The sequence below is a fragment of the Elgaria multicarinata genome, chromosome 19, assembly GCF_023053635.1.
Source record: "Elgaria multicarinata webbii isolate HBS135686 ecotype San Diego chromosome 19, rElgMul1.1.pri, whole genome shotgun sequence".
Classification (NCBI taxonomy): domain Eukaryota; kingdom Metazoa; phylum Chordata; class Lepidosauria; order Squamata; family Anguidae; genus Elgaria; species Elgaria multicarinata.
In genome coordinates, this window is record NC_086189.1 from 3,620,191 (window position 1) to 3,639,168 (window position 18,978).

At 52.6% G+C, this 18,978-nt stretch overlaps 1 protein-coding gene across 1 annotated transcript in view; it reads right to left on the reverse strand.

Annotated features, from left to right (window-relative positions):
* ENTPD2 (ectonucleoside triphosphate diphosphohydrolase 2) overlaps window positions 1–18,978 on the reverse strand; it is a 31,506-nt gene that overhangs the window by 8,937 nt on the left and 3,591 nt on the right. Inside the window, exons 2-5 of the mRNA XM_063144720.1 lie at window positions 6,778–6,895; window positions 3,767–3,917; window positions 3,210–3,369; window positions 1,335–1,565 (exon numbers count right to left, since the gene is read on the reverse strand). Of these exons, the coding sequence (XP_063000790.1) occupies window positions 1,335–1,565; window positions 3,210–3,369; window positions 3,767–3,917; window positions 6,778–6,895 (660 nt within the window). The remainder of the gene's footprint in view (window positions 1–1,334; window positions 1,566–3,209; window positions 3,370–3,766; window positions 3,918–6,777; window positions 6,896–18,978) is intronic.

An 18,978-nucleotide genomic window follows, 5' to 3' on the forward strand; every position in this document is an offset into this window, starting at 1 on the left:
CTCTAAAGCTCCAGCCTCTGAGCCCTTGGACTGAAGAATTTGTCTCCGATGGGAGGACGTGACCTCGTCTGCCAGATTTTGACTCTACCCCTGCCTCAGAATCCCCCGAGAATTTACATACTGCCGGCTAGCTCCAGAATGTAGCTTCTGCCTGTTATGGGCCACACTGTTATGGATGAGCAGGGAATTCTCCTGCGGTTCCCAGAACCCAGCAGGCTGGAGTCATACTTAAGGCGGTTAAAACAAAAAGGGATTTTGAGGAGCTCCAAAGGGATCTCTCCTAGCTGGGAGAGCGGGCATCCAACTGGCAGATGCGGTTCAATGTCAGCGAGTGTCAAATGATGCATGTTGGGACAAAAAAACCCAACTTCAAGCATAACCTGATAGGATCTGAGCCGGCGGGGACCAAACAAGAAAGAGATCTTGGGGCTGTGGCGGAGAGCGCAGTGAAATGTCAGCCCAGTGTGGCTGCTGTATAGAAGGCAAAGCCCATGTTCAGTATAATTAGAATACTGTGTACAGTTCTGGTCACCACAACTAAAAAAAAGATATCATAGAGCTGGGAAAAGTGCAGAAAAGGGCAACTAAAATGATGAACGGACTGGAGCATCTCCTTTATGAGGGACGGTGACAACGGCTGGGATTGTTCAGCTTGGAAAAAAGGAGACTAAGGGGAGACTGGACAGAGGTGTACAAAACAATGCCTGGTGTGGAGGATATGGAGAGGGAGACATTTTTTCTCCCTCTCCCATAATACTAGAACCCAAGGGGTCATCCCAATGAGCTGATGGGTGGGAGATTCAGGACAGATCAACGGAAGGACTTCTTTACACAGCGCAGAGTTAAAATATGGAACTCAATACCACAAGATGCCACCAATTTGAATGGCTTTAAAAGGGGGTTGGATAAATTCCTGGAGGAGAAGGCTATCAATGGCTACTGTCCCTGATGGTTGTGTGCTATCTCCAGTATCCAAGGCAGTAAGCCGGTGTGCACCAGTTGCTGGGGAACATGGGTGGGAAGGTGCTGTTGCACCATGTCCTGCCTTGTTGGTCCCTGGCCGACGGCTGGTTGACCCATGTGTGAACAGAGTGCTGGACGAGATGGACCCTCAGTCTGGTACAGCATGGTTTTGCTTATGTTCTTATGATCTTAATCCTCCAGCACCCCATCGCCCAGGGAGGGAAAGTGGGAGGAAAGGGAGCGGGCCACGTGTAGGAACTCGGGCTGAACTTTTTACTAGCTCTTTGGGAAATGATTCCACCGATGCGACTGTACAGAAACCCCCCCCCCCCAATTGCTCTACCGGGAGGGTTTATTCCCGGTGGCCTTACCTTCAGCACCTTGGACAGAAGCCTCTTGAGGATCTGGTCCCGGCCGTAGCAGAGGAAACTGTGGGTGTACACCTTGTAGGACTCCCCGTACAGGCGCAGCATGGCCTCGTTGGCGGGACTGCTGTCAATCACCTCAGACGTCTGAAAGGTGATCTGGGTGGAGGCACCCCCCAGGTCCATGGCACCCAAGGTCTTCTTCTCCGGATGGATCCATTTCCCAAACCAGCTATACTGGATAAAGAAGGAAAAGCGAAAAACGGTGGTTTCAGCCAGCAGGAGTCACATTAGGAGAGACATTTTAGAGAGAGAAAGAGAAAGAGTGCAACTTGAACATCAAGCCAGCCTTTGCCTGTCTCTTATTCTCTCTCTCTCTCTCTCTCTCACCCCGCCACACACACACCAGTTTTGGAACATGGTGTCCAATGGTGACCTTTTTTGGTGACCTTTGAGTTTACCTAATAAAGGTACTGCCTTAATTCGACCAACACAGCTGCCTCTGCTTTTTGTGAGAATCGGACTATATTTATTTATTCAACGTATTAAATGCCTGCTAAAATAAATGTCTCCAGGCATTTTGCAATAATGACAAAAACACAAATAGAATCACAATCAAGTCAACAATACTGAACTAATGAACATGCCAACACAGGATAGACCACAATATCACATTGCAGGGACTAAATAAACCACATTGCTGGGGTTAAGATAACGAAATGCAAAAATAATAAACCCGGGAGAACCGGAAATTCTTAGCCTGATGCCACGTGAGCGTCTCTTTGTAGAGCAATTCAGAGCGTTCTCTCTCCTGTCTCAAGTTTGCCACAGCATGTGGATTTTACAAAGAAAGACCTTTCTGTGAACATGGTCTTTTTTATGTGTAGTAACTCAGTATGGGCAAACATGTGATAGTTGGCCTTGGAGAGTTCTCCGAATTCTTCCTTGAGGCTCGTTTCACCCAATTTGCATTCCCCCACATGGGAAAAACACACCTTTTTATTTATTTTTAAAAGTGTGCCAACACTTCTTCCCAATTGAAAAAAATACGTTTTTAAAAAACGTTCATTTTCCCCAATAAAAAATGCATGTTTCCCCATGCAGGCTGAAGTGGAGGGAGGGATTTGCACACGTGCACAAGGGTGCACTTGTGTTGTGAAGGGCTGCTCCATAAACATGAGGACCAGCAACTTTATTTTGCTCTTCATATTAAATATTGCCTCTGAACTGGTTCCAAAGGGATATTGGTTCCCCAATCACCTCAACGATGCCATTAAAAAAAAAACCTAACACGCTGCATGTCCTTTCATGTCCTTTCATTCAGCGGACATCGAAATGACCATCTTAAGGCTTGAAACTCAGCTGCTCCCAGGCCCTCTATGACATCACAGAAGCTAAACCAATGGTGGCCACAGGAGACCTGGCACTGTTGTGCCTGCTTGGCATCGTAGAAAGAGAGGCGTGGAAGGCAGAGTAGAGAGGTTGCAAGAGCAAAGAGGGAAAACCCAGGGGAGGACAAAAATGCAAGCCATCAATTTATTATTCAGGTCTCTGGGAATCCAGTGTGTTCTGTACTGCAGCCATTCCCATCCTGAAAGGCTGCTTTATTGTGTACTGAATATATTCCAATCTTTTAATCCTTTGATTGCAAGGCATTTTTTTTTAAAAAAATATGCAGATGCAAATGCCCTTTGGCAGGGCAGAGCCTACACGGTCCTCAGTTTTCATTCAGCACCCAGCACTTGGCTGACTCAAATTTGTGCTTAACAACAGAACCGGGGTGCGACTGAGAGCATTTTCAAACAGTTCTCTTTTGGCAAAGGTTTTTGGCCCAAAGCGATCCATCCACCCGGATGACCGACAGCAGGTCCCATATCCTACTTTAATGAAGTTCTCCAAGAGGTAGTTGGCCGTGACCCAGCCAAAAACGCCCTCCTCTTCCCCGCTCAGGATCTTCGCCCCCCGGAAGTCGAAGGGGTACTGCTGTAGCATGGAGGTCACCTCTTCAAGGACGAGGTCTGAAGCTTTGGGATCTGTGAGCCTGCGTGGAAAACAAAAGCGGCCCACTTTCAGTCAGGCGGAGACGAGGAGTTGCAGTCAATGGGCAAGCCCTGCAAACTCCAAATCGTTTGACAGAAGCAGCAGCAACGGGGCTTGTCCTAAATCAAGGGTGGAGAACTGCTTTCATTTTGGAGACGCTCCAGGCCCCCCACATTGCAGTGGTGGGCAGAGCCAAGGGGGTGGGGCTAAAGGGGATGGGGCCCAAATACCCCCAAATACAAACACACTGTAGCTTGGAGCTCTTACCGCCCAGAATTACCGCCTTGGGATTTACGGAGCAGGTGTCTGTTTTGTTTTTACTTTTAGGAGGGACTTGCGCAAGGGCCCCTTTGCAAACTGACAGACTCCTCCTACAAAATACCCGATCCAAGCCTCACTTGAGCAGCCGCATGCCAGCCGTGGCTCCGAGGTAGAGAGGGGTGCCCGCGTGCCTGGCCTTGGGGACGTCCTCCAGCGCTCGGTTGAGACAGGTTCTCAAGCTCCCGCCGGCTTCTGGCGGGTTTGCGGCGTAGCTGGAGATCCCACCTCCTGCGAATCCAATGAGAGAGAGAGAGGGAAGATCATTCCCGGACAAGCATTGACCAAAGTGGGGCGTACATGGCCAGCCAACCCTGGTTTGTGATCTATGCCCCCCCCCAACACATCCAGGACCCTCTTCTTCCAATTACGGTCAGAAAGAGATCTTTTGAATAAGTAAGAGAAACAAGGTTGGCTCGTCCACTGTTTCACTCAGCTGATAATCATCACCGCTCTAGAGCAATGCAGTGGTTCCCAAATTGCCTCCCACCAGGCCCACCGTAGGCCAAATGAGGTCAGTGGCCACACCCACATGATGGCTCCACCCCGAACCCCTCCATTTTTCCTGCTGGGAGAGGGACAACATTCTGTCTCTCTCTCTCAGCACCAAGAAAGGGGATTCAAGACTCTGGCTTTGTGTCGTGCGAAGTGACTCAGCCCCTGTTCCGCATCCTTGCTCTTATCTCTGACTAGAGATAAGAGCAGGAGCTCTCCTGATAGCATGCCAGTATGCAGGGGAATTCTCACAGTTATCTCCAAGATATCTCCAGTCAGCAATAAGAGCAGGGAAGACCTCCTGGGGGGGGGAGGTGATTTCACCAGGGGGCGGGGCTTGGAGGGAAAGTCCACCGGCCTTCCAGAACCCCAGGGAGCTTCATGGGCTGCACTGGGGAGGCCAGAGGGGCAGATTAAGCCCATGGGTTGGGGGTTCTGTACCCCTATTCTAAGGTGAAGTGGTTATGGGTCTACGCCAGTCTTCCCCAGCCTGGTGCCTTCAAGGCAAGTTGGATTTTGCCTCCACCATTTTGCACCCAGTATGGCTATTGCAGTACGGCTTTCTTCTTGCTTGCCCCAGGCCCTTCTAAGCCCTGGAGTACCCGCCCCCCATAGATAAAGTCCCCCTGGCTTTCCCCCCAGCTGCTGTAGACCCAGAACAAAATAGCTGGGATTACATTGTGCCCGTCGAATCCCCGAGATCCACGCTGGCCTCGGGAATTCCAGACCCCAGAGCCACCTGTTGCTTCAGGGTGGGCAGCGCATCCAGCCGACGGCACGGTGAGGCCGCTGAGCTGCCCTCTCCCATTGTTCGCATCTTCTCCTGCGGTTTTGAAAGCAAGGCACCTGGGCCTTTTGTGCCTACTTGCCCAGGCAGTGCCATCCTGGTAGGGTAACGGCACGCCGTCTTTTTTTTTCCTTTTCTTTAAAGAAGCTGGCACTGCAGATTCCAAACCAGCTGGGCAAGGCCCGGCCCTTGTCTAAAGCCCCGGGAAGAGAAGAGGAAGGAACAAAGAAAGAAAAGCCACAGGCTGGCAAAGCCCACTTCGTTCTGCCATGGGCCCATTGCGCACAGCCCAATCCGGAGAACAACAGGGCCGTGGATCTGAGCCAGCACCCGCTGGGAACCGTTGCAAGTGTCACAGAAACCAAGCGTTGGAAGGGGCCCATTGAGGCCATCAAGCCCAACCCCTGCTCAGTGCAGGAACCCAGTTGAAAGCATCCCTGATAGGTGGCTGCCAGACCCCACTTGGATACCTCCAGCGATGGAGAGCCCACCGCCTCCCTCGGCAGTTTGTTCTATGCTCCAAACGTTAGGGAGATTTTCCTGACGTCCAACCAACATCTGCCTTCCTGTAACTTAAGCCCTTTAATTTCTCTCCTATAGTCTTGGATGATCGAGAGCATTTTGTGGGCGCCTTTTGTCTGGCAACCCTTTAGATCCCTGAAAAGTGTTATCATCTTACCCTACAGTTCTCTCCTTTCAGGGCTAAACACTCAGCTCTTTCTACCTTTCCTCGTACGTCGTAGTTTCTTGTCTGCTGATCATCTTTGTCGCTCTTCTCTGAACTTGTTCCAATTTGTCTGAATCCTTCTTCAAGTACAGTGTCCAGAACTGGCCAGAGTATTCAAAGCGAGGTCTGACCAGGGCAGACTAGAGTGGAATGATCACAGCCCATGATTTAGAGGCTATCCTCCTATCGATGCAACTTAAAGCTGCCTTTGCCTTTTCACATCACACTGCTGATGCATGTTCAGCTTGTACCAAAGAAACAAGCAACACTTCAAACAATCCCTTAGAGCAGAAATTACAGAGCCAGAATACCATGAGAGAACTGCCACTGTGCGTTGTGTTCCTTGCGTAATGGAGCCAAACTGGCAGATTCAGGATCCGGAGTCCTATCTCTGCCTTGGACAAGACTGGGTCCCAGCCAAATCAGACATGCAGAGGAATGGGCCACCTTCAGAAGAGGCTAGCCAGCGCCCCCCTGGGGGAGTCATGGTTCGCTCATCTCCTTCCACATGCCACGGATGTGGTCCTCTCAAACCAGATTGCTCTTATCATTCCCCTGGCTCAACATAATTTTTTGGGGGGGGAGCGGGGGAAGAGTGCACCCCATACTCCAATTTTAATTGAAAAAAAGGAGGACTGAATTTGGCACGTGGATTCTCGACAGGGAACACAGGGTTCCTTGCTGCAGGAGAAGGACAACAGTGGGTCTGAGGTAGAGGAGGAATCTCCCCAGCTGGTACCAAATCCATGGCAATGAGTAGCTGGCAAAGGAGTCAGCTCAGACTCGTTGCTAAACTTGAGCTGCTCATCAGCTCAGATCTGCTTGCAACTTGCAAAACCTACGACCTGAGCTGCCCAAACTTGCCGACGAACCGCAACGTTTGCCAGGGAGCTGAGCGCGGGGGGGGTCCTGCCTCCAGTTGCAAAACAGGGCCCTTCTCCCTTTTAAAAGCAAGCCCCCGCCTGCCCCACGTGCCCAAAGCGTTCCTTGACGCCCATCCCATCAGCAAAAGGACAGGAGTTGCAGAAAGAAGCAAAGCAGCCAGCGCCCCGGGTGCCGGGTGCTGTGCAACGCGATCTCACCCTCCACGTCACACATGCTGTGTTCGCCGACGATGCCCGTGTCGTTCTCTTTGTCCGCCGGCCATTTATACACGAACATGGCGGTGTGGGAAGATCCGGCGTCCAGTACAATCCCATACTGTGTACATGAAGAACGAGAAAATGGGAGAGGGGAGGGAGAAGGAGGGAGGGTTAGATTGACAACGAAGCAGGGCTGGTCGCCTGGTTCTGGCAAAAGGCAGCCTGGTGACCCCCGTTGCCCACCAACGACACCGGACTATAAGCGGCAGCGCAACGCATCTGGAGAGCACCAGCTGGGGAAAGTCGGCTCCGGATTATTACATGACTGAGCCATTAAGCTGACAAGGTGTCTGTGGGCACGTGAACTCTCTCCCTCTCCGACTAAACCACCTTGCAGGGTTGTTGCGAAAACCAAACGGAAGGTGAAAACTCACATAGTCTGCCCTGCCGCAACAAGGCAGCCTGCCTTTACATCAGTTGCTGGGGAACATGGGCAGAGTGGTGCTGTTGCACTCATGTCCTGCTTGTGGGCTTCCTATTGGCCACTGTGTGAACAGGGAGCTGGTCTGGATGGGACCCTTGGCCTGATCTAGCCTCAGGGCTCGGCTGATGTTCTTATGCCTCAATAAGTCAACGGCTGGTCCAGGCGCTGGAATGGCAAAATGGGCTGCTTATTTGGCCCTTTCAGACGGAACATGATTCCTGTATGTTTTTATCAGTACTCTTTAACATCCAACACGCCCACAACGGTTTCCATGAAACCCGTAAAACTTTGGAAACGGCAGTGGTGCGTGGGCAGCCCCGCGTATCACAGCAGGGGTTGGCATTCTCTCCGCAGATGCGTGGGCCCAACCTGCGCTTGGCGAGGGGAGAGGGCGCGGAGACAGACAGAGTGCTGGGCGGGGGGGGGGGAGACTTGGTTGGGGGAGGGGTGCTTAACCCCTTTTGCGCTCGCTGAGTCTCGCCTACAAAACCTCCTTCCTAAGGCCATTCCCCCCCACCGCCCACTCCTGCCACCCGCATGAAGTTGGCTCTCTTCTGATTTAGGAATCCATCTGGAGAAGAAAGAAAAAGGAACCACAAATTCTCCCCTGCAACTCCCCTCCCTACAAACTCAGCTCAGTTATGGAAGTCACTGGGTGACCTTGGGCAAGTCACACACACACACAACACTCAGACACACTCTCAACTTAATCTACCTTGCAGGGTTGTTGTGTGGATTCAACAAAGGGGAGAAGAACCACCAGAGAAAAAGGGATGGGATGATCATGTAAGTAAAATAAAATTAAGGCGGGTGAATACCAGGGAATAGTTCTGCTCCTGCCACGCAGTAAAATAAAGATTAAAAACATGTATGAGGGAACAGTTCTACCCACACGGCATGCCAAGGAATTAGGCTCAGAAGCAGATCCCTGGCACTGGAGCCATTTGTACCTTTGAGCAAGCCAAGTGCCTCTGAGCCTGTGCAGAGTGCCATCACCTCCGTGCTGAATACCCACATACCTTGAATTAGGTGGTAGGGATCCTATCAGGGCCTGGTTTCCAAGGGGCATGATCCCCCCGTTACACACACCGCTCTCCCTTGCTCTCTAATTTCTTTGTAAATACAGACTGAGAATTCCTCATCACGCACATGACACAAGCAGGGCTTTAAGGCACAAGGGCGCCATCTGGGGATTCCAGCATGCATGGCATCCGGCCTGCGGAGGGCAAGACACTCGTCGAATGTCCCACCACACCCTGCCATCAGGAGAGGTGCGCTTGTCAGTGCCCATCTCCAGCCCTTGGAGCGTGTCCCAAGGGATCCGGCTGGCCCCTCGGCACAACGGGAGCGGGCTGCCCGGCTGAGGTCAGGCACCTCATGGGGGGACACGCACACACATCCACATTTCCTTGTCCAAACAGAGCCAGCCTTCCCAACCGGGCCTGTCCTTCTGACCATCTACGGGCTTACCCACCACAGGCTATAAATAGAGCCTCCCCCACCCCCATTGGCTTGCCAAGGCTGGGAACTGAATCCACAACATCTGAAGAAACAAGGGAGAGCGGAGCACCTGGCCGCTGCAGCGGATCCGTGCCCAGAGCAACAAGGAATCTCCCGCCTCCCAAGGCGAGGGGTGTGCCCTTTGAACATCCGTGATCGGATTGGACTTGCAAGGAGGAAATCCCAGCTAGCATTCTTTGCCCGTAAAGTCTCCACCATTTACAGGACACACCAGGGACGCCATTATTTGGGGTTTTTCAGTACTCATCCAGCAGACAGGCAAGATTTCGACTCCGTGGGTGGAAGCAGCCTGGGGGTGGGTGGGGGAGCTGGGTCCTGGCAGATGTTGCTGGACTTCATCTTCCCTAACCATTGGCCAAGCTGATCGAGGCAGATGGGAGTCAAGGTCCAGGAACATCTGCAGAACCACAGGCTTCCCATGCCAGAATCAGACACTCCTTGGCCTTTCTTCCAGCCAAAACAGGGATGGAGTACACCCAGACCGCAAAGTTTCTTTTGCTTCCTCCGGGGGTGGGGGGAGGACCACACCCATTGATCCCCATCCAGACTGCAGGGGGCCCAACGGGGGGGGATGGGGATTCACCCCCACCTCACCCCTTTTGGGTTGGGCACCCCGTGCTAAGATCTGTGCAGCCCCTCCTCTTCACAGCAGCCGGCTCCAAATAACCGTTGGCAGAGCTCCCTCCCTCCCTGCCCCCAGCAGAGAGCTCTCGAACCCAAACCAACCTAGTCAAAGGCCCAGCTGCTCTCACAAGGGCAAAATCCAAGGCTCCACGGTGGGCCATGGTGAAAATCTCCTGGCTGCCCTGACACTTATGTGTCGTTGGCAGGGTAAAAAGGCACCCCTGAGCAGGCGCAGATTGAGAGACTCACTCTGGTGCCAATAAAAGTGATTAAAATCTTTAATAATTCTCATCTGTGTCCGAAATGCTTGACGTTTCGGATTCAAAATAATCCTTCCTCAGGATTATTCCATGTGAGTTTGGTTTTGTAATTAAGTTTTAAAACTGTGTCAATTTGATTGATTGTAGCGCCTGAGGAAGGATTATTTTTAATCCGAAACGCCGAGCATTTTGGACACAGACGAGAATTATTAAAGATTTTAATCACTTTTATCGACACCAGAGCTAGTCTCTCACTCCGCGCCTGCCCTGACACTTAGCTGAAGGAAAGCTGGGCAGACGTTGAACCTGCAGGACTTACTTTGTGGGCTATTTCTTACTAGCATTCCCAGTTCCACCCATCAGAGAGAGGCAGGTGGGATCGGAGTCACCAGAGGGTGGGGGTGGGAATCCCAGCCAGTGTATCCACCAGCAGTGGAACGGCCCGCATGGAAAGTCAGGCACGTGATGGATAAGCCAAGCGTAGCCCCACAGCTGAAATCCCCAAAGGGGTGCAATGGAGTCAGCCCCATAGTGCACTCCAGAAAGCTGAAGGGCTGCCCCACAGCCCTAATAAGAGACCCCTCTTCTCCAGCACCCCTCTTCCTTCAGGGGCCAACCAGGGGCCCCCAATGGGAAGCCCACAAATACAGAGTCTAAAGCAGGGGTGGGCGAAAAGAAGCTCTCCGGATGATTTGGACTTCAAATTCCCACCACTTGGCTGAGGCTTCTGGGAATCCAAATCCTCAGAAAAGCTACTTCCTGCCCACACCTATCTAAAGGACCACGTCAGGGGTGCTGGACCTTCCTCCGCCCGAGGGCCAAATTCAATTCTGGAGAAGCTCTCGGGGGCTGCATATCAGCGGTGGGCGGAGCCATGAGCAAAAGGGGTGTGGCCAACATTACCAAACATACCAGCTGGTTTTAGCTTAAAGCTCGTTCTGCCAGCCGCAAACCGATCGCTGAAGTTGCCACACAAACAGAACTGTGGCGAAGTATTTGACTGACAGCATTTCATAGAATCATAGAATCATAGAATAGCAGAGTTGGAAGGGGCCTACAAGGCCATCGAGTCCAACCCCCTGCTCAGGGCAAACACATCCCTCGCAAAGAGAGAGGCAAAGAGTTTGGGTTTACGGGCGGGAAGACGAGACGAGGATGGTGGCTGCCGACTGGCCACAGGAATGGCCAAAGGAATGGACGGGAGCCTGGTGCTTGGGCACTGGAGATGGCACTGGCAGCCGCCCACCGTTGTCAGGGGTGAGTTGGCAGCACTGAAGCCCAGGAGGAGAGCCGGCGTCTTCTCCTCCCAAACGCCTGACCCAGCGATGGGGAGACTGAGCCCTCGCAAAGCGCCCAAATCCCCCCCTCGACCTCGGTGCTTGCAGGCTGAATCCGGGGGCTGGGTGTCTGGAAGTGGCCCAGTGAGAGGGGATTGGGGCCATCGCTCCAGGAGCAGAGTGCATTGCCCACTTCATCGGTCCGGAGACAGCAAGGCCTGGAAGCCGCCCCTCTCTCCATCAAACTAGCCTCCCGGAAACCTGCTGCTTCCAGACTACAACACCCATCTTCTCCAACCATTGGCTACACTGCCTGGGGTAGATGGGTGTTGCAGTCCTAGATGCTGCTGATGAAGCGGGCAGCGTCCACAGAAGTTTCAGCCAGACACAAAAAGATACACAAATTCATACAGAGACAGACACACACTTTTCTGTTCCACTATGCAGGGAACGCGAACGACCAGGCTCTCCCTCGAAGACTCTGGCAGAAATGATTCCAAACGCTTGTCAATGCCTCTTGGTTATTTAACCCACAGTGCAGGGGTAGAGGACGGCCGAGGGCACCTTCCAGCAACCCCTGTCCTCAGGAGGCTGCCGGCCCGAGGACGTCCTGGCATTCCCCGGACCACAGAAAAGGAGGAGAAGGAGACCAAACCACATCGGAATGAGGAAGCACCTTCACCCTGGAAAGGCGGACTCCCAGGAACCCTATTTAGCCTGGTAATGCCTGGATCCATCCTGCCGCCGACGGGGGAGCTCCCCATCGTTTTTAGGGACGTGCTTAATAAGAAAAGTGGGGGGAAATAGAAAGCAACGTTTCCCAGGGGTCTCTGTGCTGTGAGGGCTAAACGGGATCGTAATAATGTTTCTAGTGGGAGGCTGGTCCAGCTCTTCTTCCCTAATAATATGCTTTTAAGATCTTTCCTCCCTCAAGGCTCTGATGTTTCCACCTATCCAACTCCCCTCCTCCACTGTTCCCAGAGCCCTCCCCAACTGAACCGTCTGCCCTGTCTTATGTCAGCCCCCTGACACACTCCCCCCTCCCCCACACACACACCAAATGCCTGTGCCTCCTGTCCCCAGGCCAAGGTGGGCTCCAAACTGCCAACTGAGAATGGAATTTTGCATCATTTTTGCCTGTTGAAATCCCCTTTTCTGCACAACTCGCCTGTAGAGGCTCCTCTACCTTTGAAGTTAGCCATTGCAGCCTGAGGCGGCGGCAGCAGTGTCCGCCGCCGCCGCCCTCCCCTCTCCTCCCCTCCCCTCCCCTCCCCTCCCAACTCACAGAAACCACACCAATTGCTCAATGTTCTGTTACTGATGCACTCCACCTGAGCAGGCCGAATGTTTGTACGCATTCCAGGGGTCTCAAGAATGAACGTCTGTGTTAGTGGGTGGATAATGGGGAGTTTCTGGTGCAGAGGTGGTGGTGGGCTTTTGATACCTTCCAAAACAGTTTAGTGCAAGGGGAGAGGATTAACAGCAGGCTCCCAGTCGGCCTTTTTTATCTCTAAAAGCCGTGTGTCTAGGGTGACCATATGAAAAGGAGGACAGGGCTCCTATACCTTTAACAGTTGTATAGAAAAGGGGATTTCAGCCGGTGTCATTTGTATGCATGCAGCACCTGGTGAAACTCCTTCTTCATTACAACAGTTAAAGCTGCAGGAGCCCTGCCTTCTGGACCAGATACAAAAGAGGGCAGGGCTCCTGGAGCTTTAACTGCTGTGATGAAGAGGGAATTTCACCAGGTGCTACATGCATACAAATGACACCTGCTGAAAGTCCTTTTCAATATAACTGTTAAAAGATACAGGAACCCTGTCCTCCTTTTCAGATGGTCACCCTACGGTGTGTCAGGCATGCCAGTTGCAGGGTAAGACCATAAGAAGAGCCCTGCTGGATGAGGCCAAGGGTCCTTCTAGTCCAGCACTCTGTTCACACAGGGGCCAACCAGCCATCGGCCAGGGCGCGGTTGCATCAGCACCCTCCCACCCATGTTCCCCAGCAACTGGTGCACACAGGCTTATTGCCTTGAATACTTGAGACAGCACACAACCATCAGGGCTAGTAGCCCTCGATAGCCTTTGGCTCCAGGATCTGCGGCCTCCCGTCACAGGCTCATAACCCCTGACCATTGTTGCCCAAAAGGGAGATTCAAATTGACGGGCCGCATTCTCTTCGCATCCGATACTCATCTGTGCATTCCACTCGCCCCGCCCCCCTCCCATTTTGAGGCCTGCTTCCCCTGGAGATCTTCAGCTTCCAACACGCATGGAATGCCGACCCCGTTTCACAACCATCACATCTGCAGCCCAAAGCGCAGCTGCCGCCCCCCCTCCCCACCAGCCAGCGGAGCTGACACAGCTCCAGCCAGCGCTGTAGGCGTGGGACAGGGACTTTTGCGTCAACCTAAAAATCCAAGACAATGCGTGTCCCAGACGCATCACCCCTCAGGACCAGGAGGGCTTCGAAGACTTGATGCTTTCTGAAGGAGGAGCCAAGAGGCGCAACCGACATCACATCATGAGAGGACTCGCGCTGCATCCAAGCATCCTGTTTCCCACAGTGGCCAGAGAGGACTCTGGGAAACTGAGCCCTCCAGCGCATGGCTTGCATGGGAAAAGGCCCCAAGTTCAACCCCTGCCAAGTTCAGGTAGGGCGGGGGCGGGGAGGAGAGAACCTGTCTTGAGACCTTGGACTAACAGCTGGCTTGGCATAAAGTAGGGAACGAAGGCAACAGCTCTTTCCTATGAACACAGAGATGAACACAGTCCACGTTCTGCACCAATAATGCAGAGTGGGGGGGGGTTATCTGCTCCTGGAGGAGAGTGCTTGGATGGGTCCACGTTCAGAGCAGAAAATCGCACAGAGGCACAGCGACCAACCTCCTGTGTGTCTGGGTACCAAGAGCTCACAGGGCTTTTTTTTATTCATATCTTGTGGCCTCTGCATCAATGGGTTCAATTCCATAGGGCCCTCTTTCGTTGTGCCTTGGGTTATAAAGGGGAGAAGAACCATCCTCTTTAGGAGGTGCCCAAGAAAAGGAAGGCATCTGCAGTCATCAAACTGTGTAAAAATGCACGCACGCACACACTCAGCTTGTATCACTTTGCATTTCCAAGAGCATATTTCCATTTACTTGAAAAATGCAGAAGGAACTGAGAACCAGAAGGGCGTCCTATTGCGGGTTCACATTCCCCCTTCAGGGGATTTCCTTAACTAGCCTGTTTTGTAAGGTGTTTCCTGCAGCTCAAGGCCCCTGTGCGGTTCGCAGGGGCTGAGCCACAAAGAATTGGGGTTCTTCAAGTCCTTTTCTGGGAACTCACCCCTACTATGCAAGGATCAACTGAGTCATCTTCTAGACTACTCTTCACATGGCCCAAACTCAACACTCACTTCTCCCTCAGAGAAACTGCCTCTGGGGTAGTCAGTCACCCATTGCCAAAACACTCAGCCTGAGCAGGTGGGATGTTGCTGAGCATTCCGTGGCACGGATATACAGGAAAGCTGATCCAGCAGGAGTGGGGGAACCACTTTCAGCCCGAGGGTTGAATTCAATTTTGGAGAAGTTCTCAGGGACATTTCAGGGGTGGCCCAAAGGCAAAAAGGGTGAGGAGAAAGTTCAGAAAAGACGCCCTATTTGCGCTTAGAGCACTTAGTGCTAGTAACTAAGGGGAGGCATTTCAAGAGAATGGGGTGGGGGTGGGGGAATGGCAGAAAAGCCCAGGAACGAGGGACAGTCACAAAAAGCACCATCAGAAACTGATTAGACAAGGCCAGAACAACAGTGCATAAAGAGACGCAGCGAACAACCTCCTTTGTGGATGGTTGTGTTAGGCACACAGGAGCCTTTGGCAAAGTTCTTGAGTGCTGCTCGCTGGCTCTCTGAGAGCAGCACAGAACGCAGGAGGGGCTGCTTGAATCGATTAATCGCACCGGTGAGTCTGGGAAAGTGCTCAGCCCCAGACGAGAAATTCAGAACTGCCACGGTCTCCAAGCAGCCTCCCTCTGACTCCCAGGCAGAGAGCATTGCACAGCACAAGGCGTTTGAAAGGAAACAGACACACCAAGAAGAAGAATTCAAGAGATCCTCATTAAAACAATCCCTGGTGCTTTCAAAACAGCCAAGGCCGGCCTCCTGAAGAGGTGCTGGCACACAATCCGCTGTGGAGAGGGGGGGGGAGAGAGAGAGAGAGAGAGAGAGAGAGATGTTTTGTTTTTTAACAAGCACAAAGAGGGCTAGTCCTGGCAGGGATGAACTTTGCAAAGAACAGCTCAGGGATTCCCAGAATATGCACTCCAGGCCTCTCCGTGTCCTGATCTAACCCCATTTCTTCTTTATGTTTACACAGCGACATCAGTGTGCAAGGTGGCTTGCTCTTGGAATCCCTGCCCACAAAAAGCTTACAATCTCAAATTCAACACAGGGGCGATGAGAGGACAAGGACAGGTAATGAAAGAACGGTGCGGTGGCCATCAGCACCCACAGAGACTTGGGACAGTGGAGAAGTCTGCCACAGATTCAACTGAGTTCGGATATCTATAATCCTGCTGGTGGTTTCCAGAGCAGGCGGGCTTCTCCAAGTCACCTGGATTCTGCAGAGTTGCAGGCTATTATTTTTTTACTTTGGGGAGGGATTAGCGCTACTGCGCACCTGCGTGAATGCGAATTAACGCAAGAACAAAATTCTAGTAAAAACAACAAGACCCTGTCAAAGAGAGGACAATGGAATGAAAGACGCCATCCTTAAAATGCGGACAGAACCAATGGTTTAAAATCTGTACATCCCCAATGGAAACACCGCCCCAGAATATGTTAATGCTTTATTTTATTATTGACATGTTATGGCTTTATTTTATTATTTATATAGAGTGTATAGTGTTTACAGTCTTTGAAGTGCTAAGTGCTCCATAGCATTGCCTCAAAGTAAACAAGGGCTCCACTAATTTTGACCAAGCGCAAATGATATCAACCTGGAAATTGAAAAAGACATATACTTTAAAGCTAGGAAACCCATATCGCTATCAAGGCAAATTGCTGCGAATAGGTTTACGTCATGCATTTTATCTGAACTGCTTTTATCGTCATCGTTAGCTGCCAGTTCCATCACTGTCCAACGTTGTTCAGCCCCTCCGCTCTGCCCCAGAGTAACGACTGGAGAAACCTGGAATAAATACGCTTAACAAACCACAACAAGAGCACATCAGCGATGGCTTAGGTTTTCGTTTAAGTCCCGTCCCTCAGGGGACGCGCATGAAATCAACGTTGGCGTCGTTCCGGGAGAGCTGGGAAGCGCTCCAGTTCCAAGTAAAGAAAAGAAGAAGGAGGACATTTATGTAACTCCCAGGTGACCTGCATCTTAATCTGGGGGAGGGAACGGGGGAAGCAATGAAATCTCCAAAGGTGGAAGAAAAATCAGCGCAAAGGAATGGGCACCAAATGGCTCCGGGCAAGCCGGACTATGAAGGTTCTAAACTATCCCCCGTTTGGAATCTTTCTATGGCAGAAACATTGTGCGGTGGGGGAGGGGTGCAGAGGACCCCTAGCCCATCCCTAGCAGCCTTCCCCAACCGGGGTCTCTCCGCATCCAAAGGGCACCTCAGCCCCTTTCAACCGAGGGTGCTAAGACACAAGCAAGCGAGCCTCTGCCCTGATTTCCTCTGTGCTTTGTGACGTGGGCAAAGGGCTCCAGACCCTTTGGTACAAACAGAGGCTCTGGCAGATCTGCCTTGACTATGACTTGGCAAATGTGCGCACACACATACAAAGATACGGGGTGCTGGGAGCGAGCAGCCGCCTGCAAAAGCCTCTGCGATTGTGAACGCCTGGAGGAGGAGATGAATCTTGAGGAGGCCTTGGCTTGTGCTGTGGGGAGGCATGAGTGACAGGGCAAGCAAAGGGAGGCCTTGGCCAAAGCCTCTCCATGCCAGAAGGGAAGCGGTTACAGAGCCCTTTGGCTGCAGTGGCCGTAGGCAGGGGTCATTGCTCGGTTCAACGGAAGGCAGCAGTGCAAATTGGTTACTGAGAGACCCACTCAGCCTAAAGCAGCCTCCCCCAACCAGGGGCCCTTCCAACGTGTTGCACTACAATGCCCAGCATCCCCTAGCCAGTTGGTTGGGAGATGCTGGGCATTGTAATGCAACACATCGGGAAGGCTCCCAGTTGGGGAAGGCTGCCCAAACCAAGCCTCTTCAAGCATTATGAACACACTGGTGCTGCAGGCAGAGAGGATCACTTTCAACTAGCCAAGAAAGGGCAGCTTCTTGCCCACGTCCCCAGTAGAGCCCAAGGTGGTATCCATGATCCTCCTCCTCCTCCTCCTCCTCCTCTCTGTTTTAGCCACACAACGCCCCTGTGAAGTAGGTTAGGTTATAGTGACCTCTGATTTGGCAAATGGAGAGATGACTCATACAGATTGGGGGATATATTTTTTCCCTTCAGGCCAGCACAGCCTCCCGTGGGTTTTTGCATGGCTCGGAGGCAAATCCAACCAGATCCAAGGGATTTATTTATTTATTAAACTTATATACCGCTCCCATAGCCAGGGCTCTCTGGGCGGTTTACAGAAATGTGCTTTTTAGTCCACTAGCAAGCGTGTGTGGACGAACCAGGGACTGTAGGGCAGTCCAGCCTCCCGCAGCCTGGGCCCTTCCATCCTCCCCAGCCAGCATGCACCTGTGTGCACCAGTTGCTGGGGAACATGGGCAGGAGGGTGCTGTTGCACCCACGTCCTGCTTGTGGGTTCCTGGTCAACAACTGGTTGGGAAGAGAATGCTGGACTAGATGGACCCCTGGTCCGATCCAGCATGGTCCCTCTTATGTTCTTATGGGCTACAATTCCCGTCATCCCCACCTGGCATGTTCCTGTGCTGGACTGCAATTCCCAGTATCCCCAGCTAGCATGTCCTTGTGCTGGACTGCAATACCCAGTATCCCCAGCCAGCATGTTCCTGTGCTAGACTGCAATTCCCAGTATCCCCAGCTAGCATGTCCTTGTGCTGGACTGCAATTCTCATCACCCTTCCAGCATGCTCCTGTTTTGGACTACTGTTCCCACCATCCCCAGCTTGCATCCTCGCATCCTGCCCCTGCAGTCCCCATCACCTCAGCCAATGACCACACTGGTTCAGGATGGTGGGAGCTGTTGTCCAAGCCATCTGGCGGGCGCCATGTTGGGGAAAGCTGCTCTTTAGACAGTCGAGAGTCTGAAAACCTTTGCCAAATCTATGCAAAATGCAACAGAGAGGCCTTTTCCCACAAGACTCCAACTCTCACCATCCCGTCCAGCACCTTTCTTGTCTGGACTACAATTCCCATCACTCCAGCTAGCATGGAGGTGTGTTGGGGCTACAGTTTCCATTATCCCCAGCCAGCATTGCCATGGGACGAGCTGGTCCGGGATGATGGGGTATGTAGTCCAGTGCTAGGTTGGGGAAGGCCAACGCAGCCTTCCGCCCCCCGCCCCCCATCCCCCGCCCAAGCCAGGTGGCTTTCGCCATCTTCCCTCCGTTCGAGCCGGGTGGCTCAAAGGGTTCCATAGACGCAGGGCAGGATCCCAAACGCCGTCCCCCCCCCCCCGCTCGCTCCAAAAGCGCTCTCTTCCAGCCCCCGGCACATCAGCCCTTGGCAGGATTGCCGGCGCACTTGCAGTGGACTGCCTGCCAAACATGGGAGGCAGCAGGATCCAGGTGGCGCCGTGTCCAAAACATAATCTCGGCCCCCAGGGATGGGAGGGGAGAACCCCTCCCCCCTCCCCCGCCGACTGCTCCTAGCAACCCAAACTATGCAAGCAGCCCGGGGCAGGAACTCCACTGGAAAAGCCTCTCGAATTGTTTCACGTGTCTAACCGCAAGAAGCCTCCCACCCACCTTACGACCTGGGTCACAATGATTATTCCACATACTGCGAAGGACGGGGCTGAGAGAAAGAGCCCTTGCTTAAATCCTACGAGGATGAAGCAAGATTCGAACTTGGTTCGCAGGCCACTGGCTCTTTCTCGTTCCCCTATTTCAGCAGCCTTGTCCTAACTGAGTC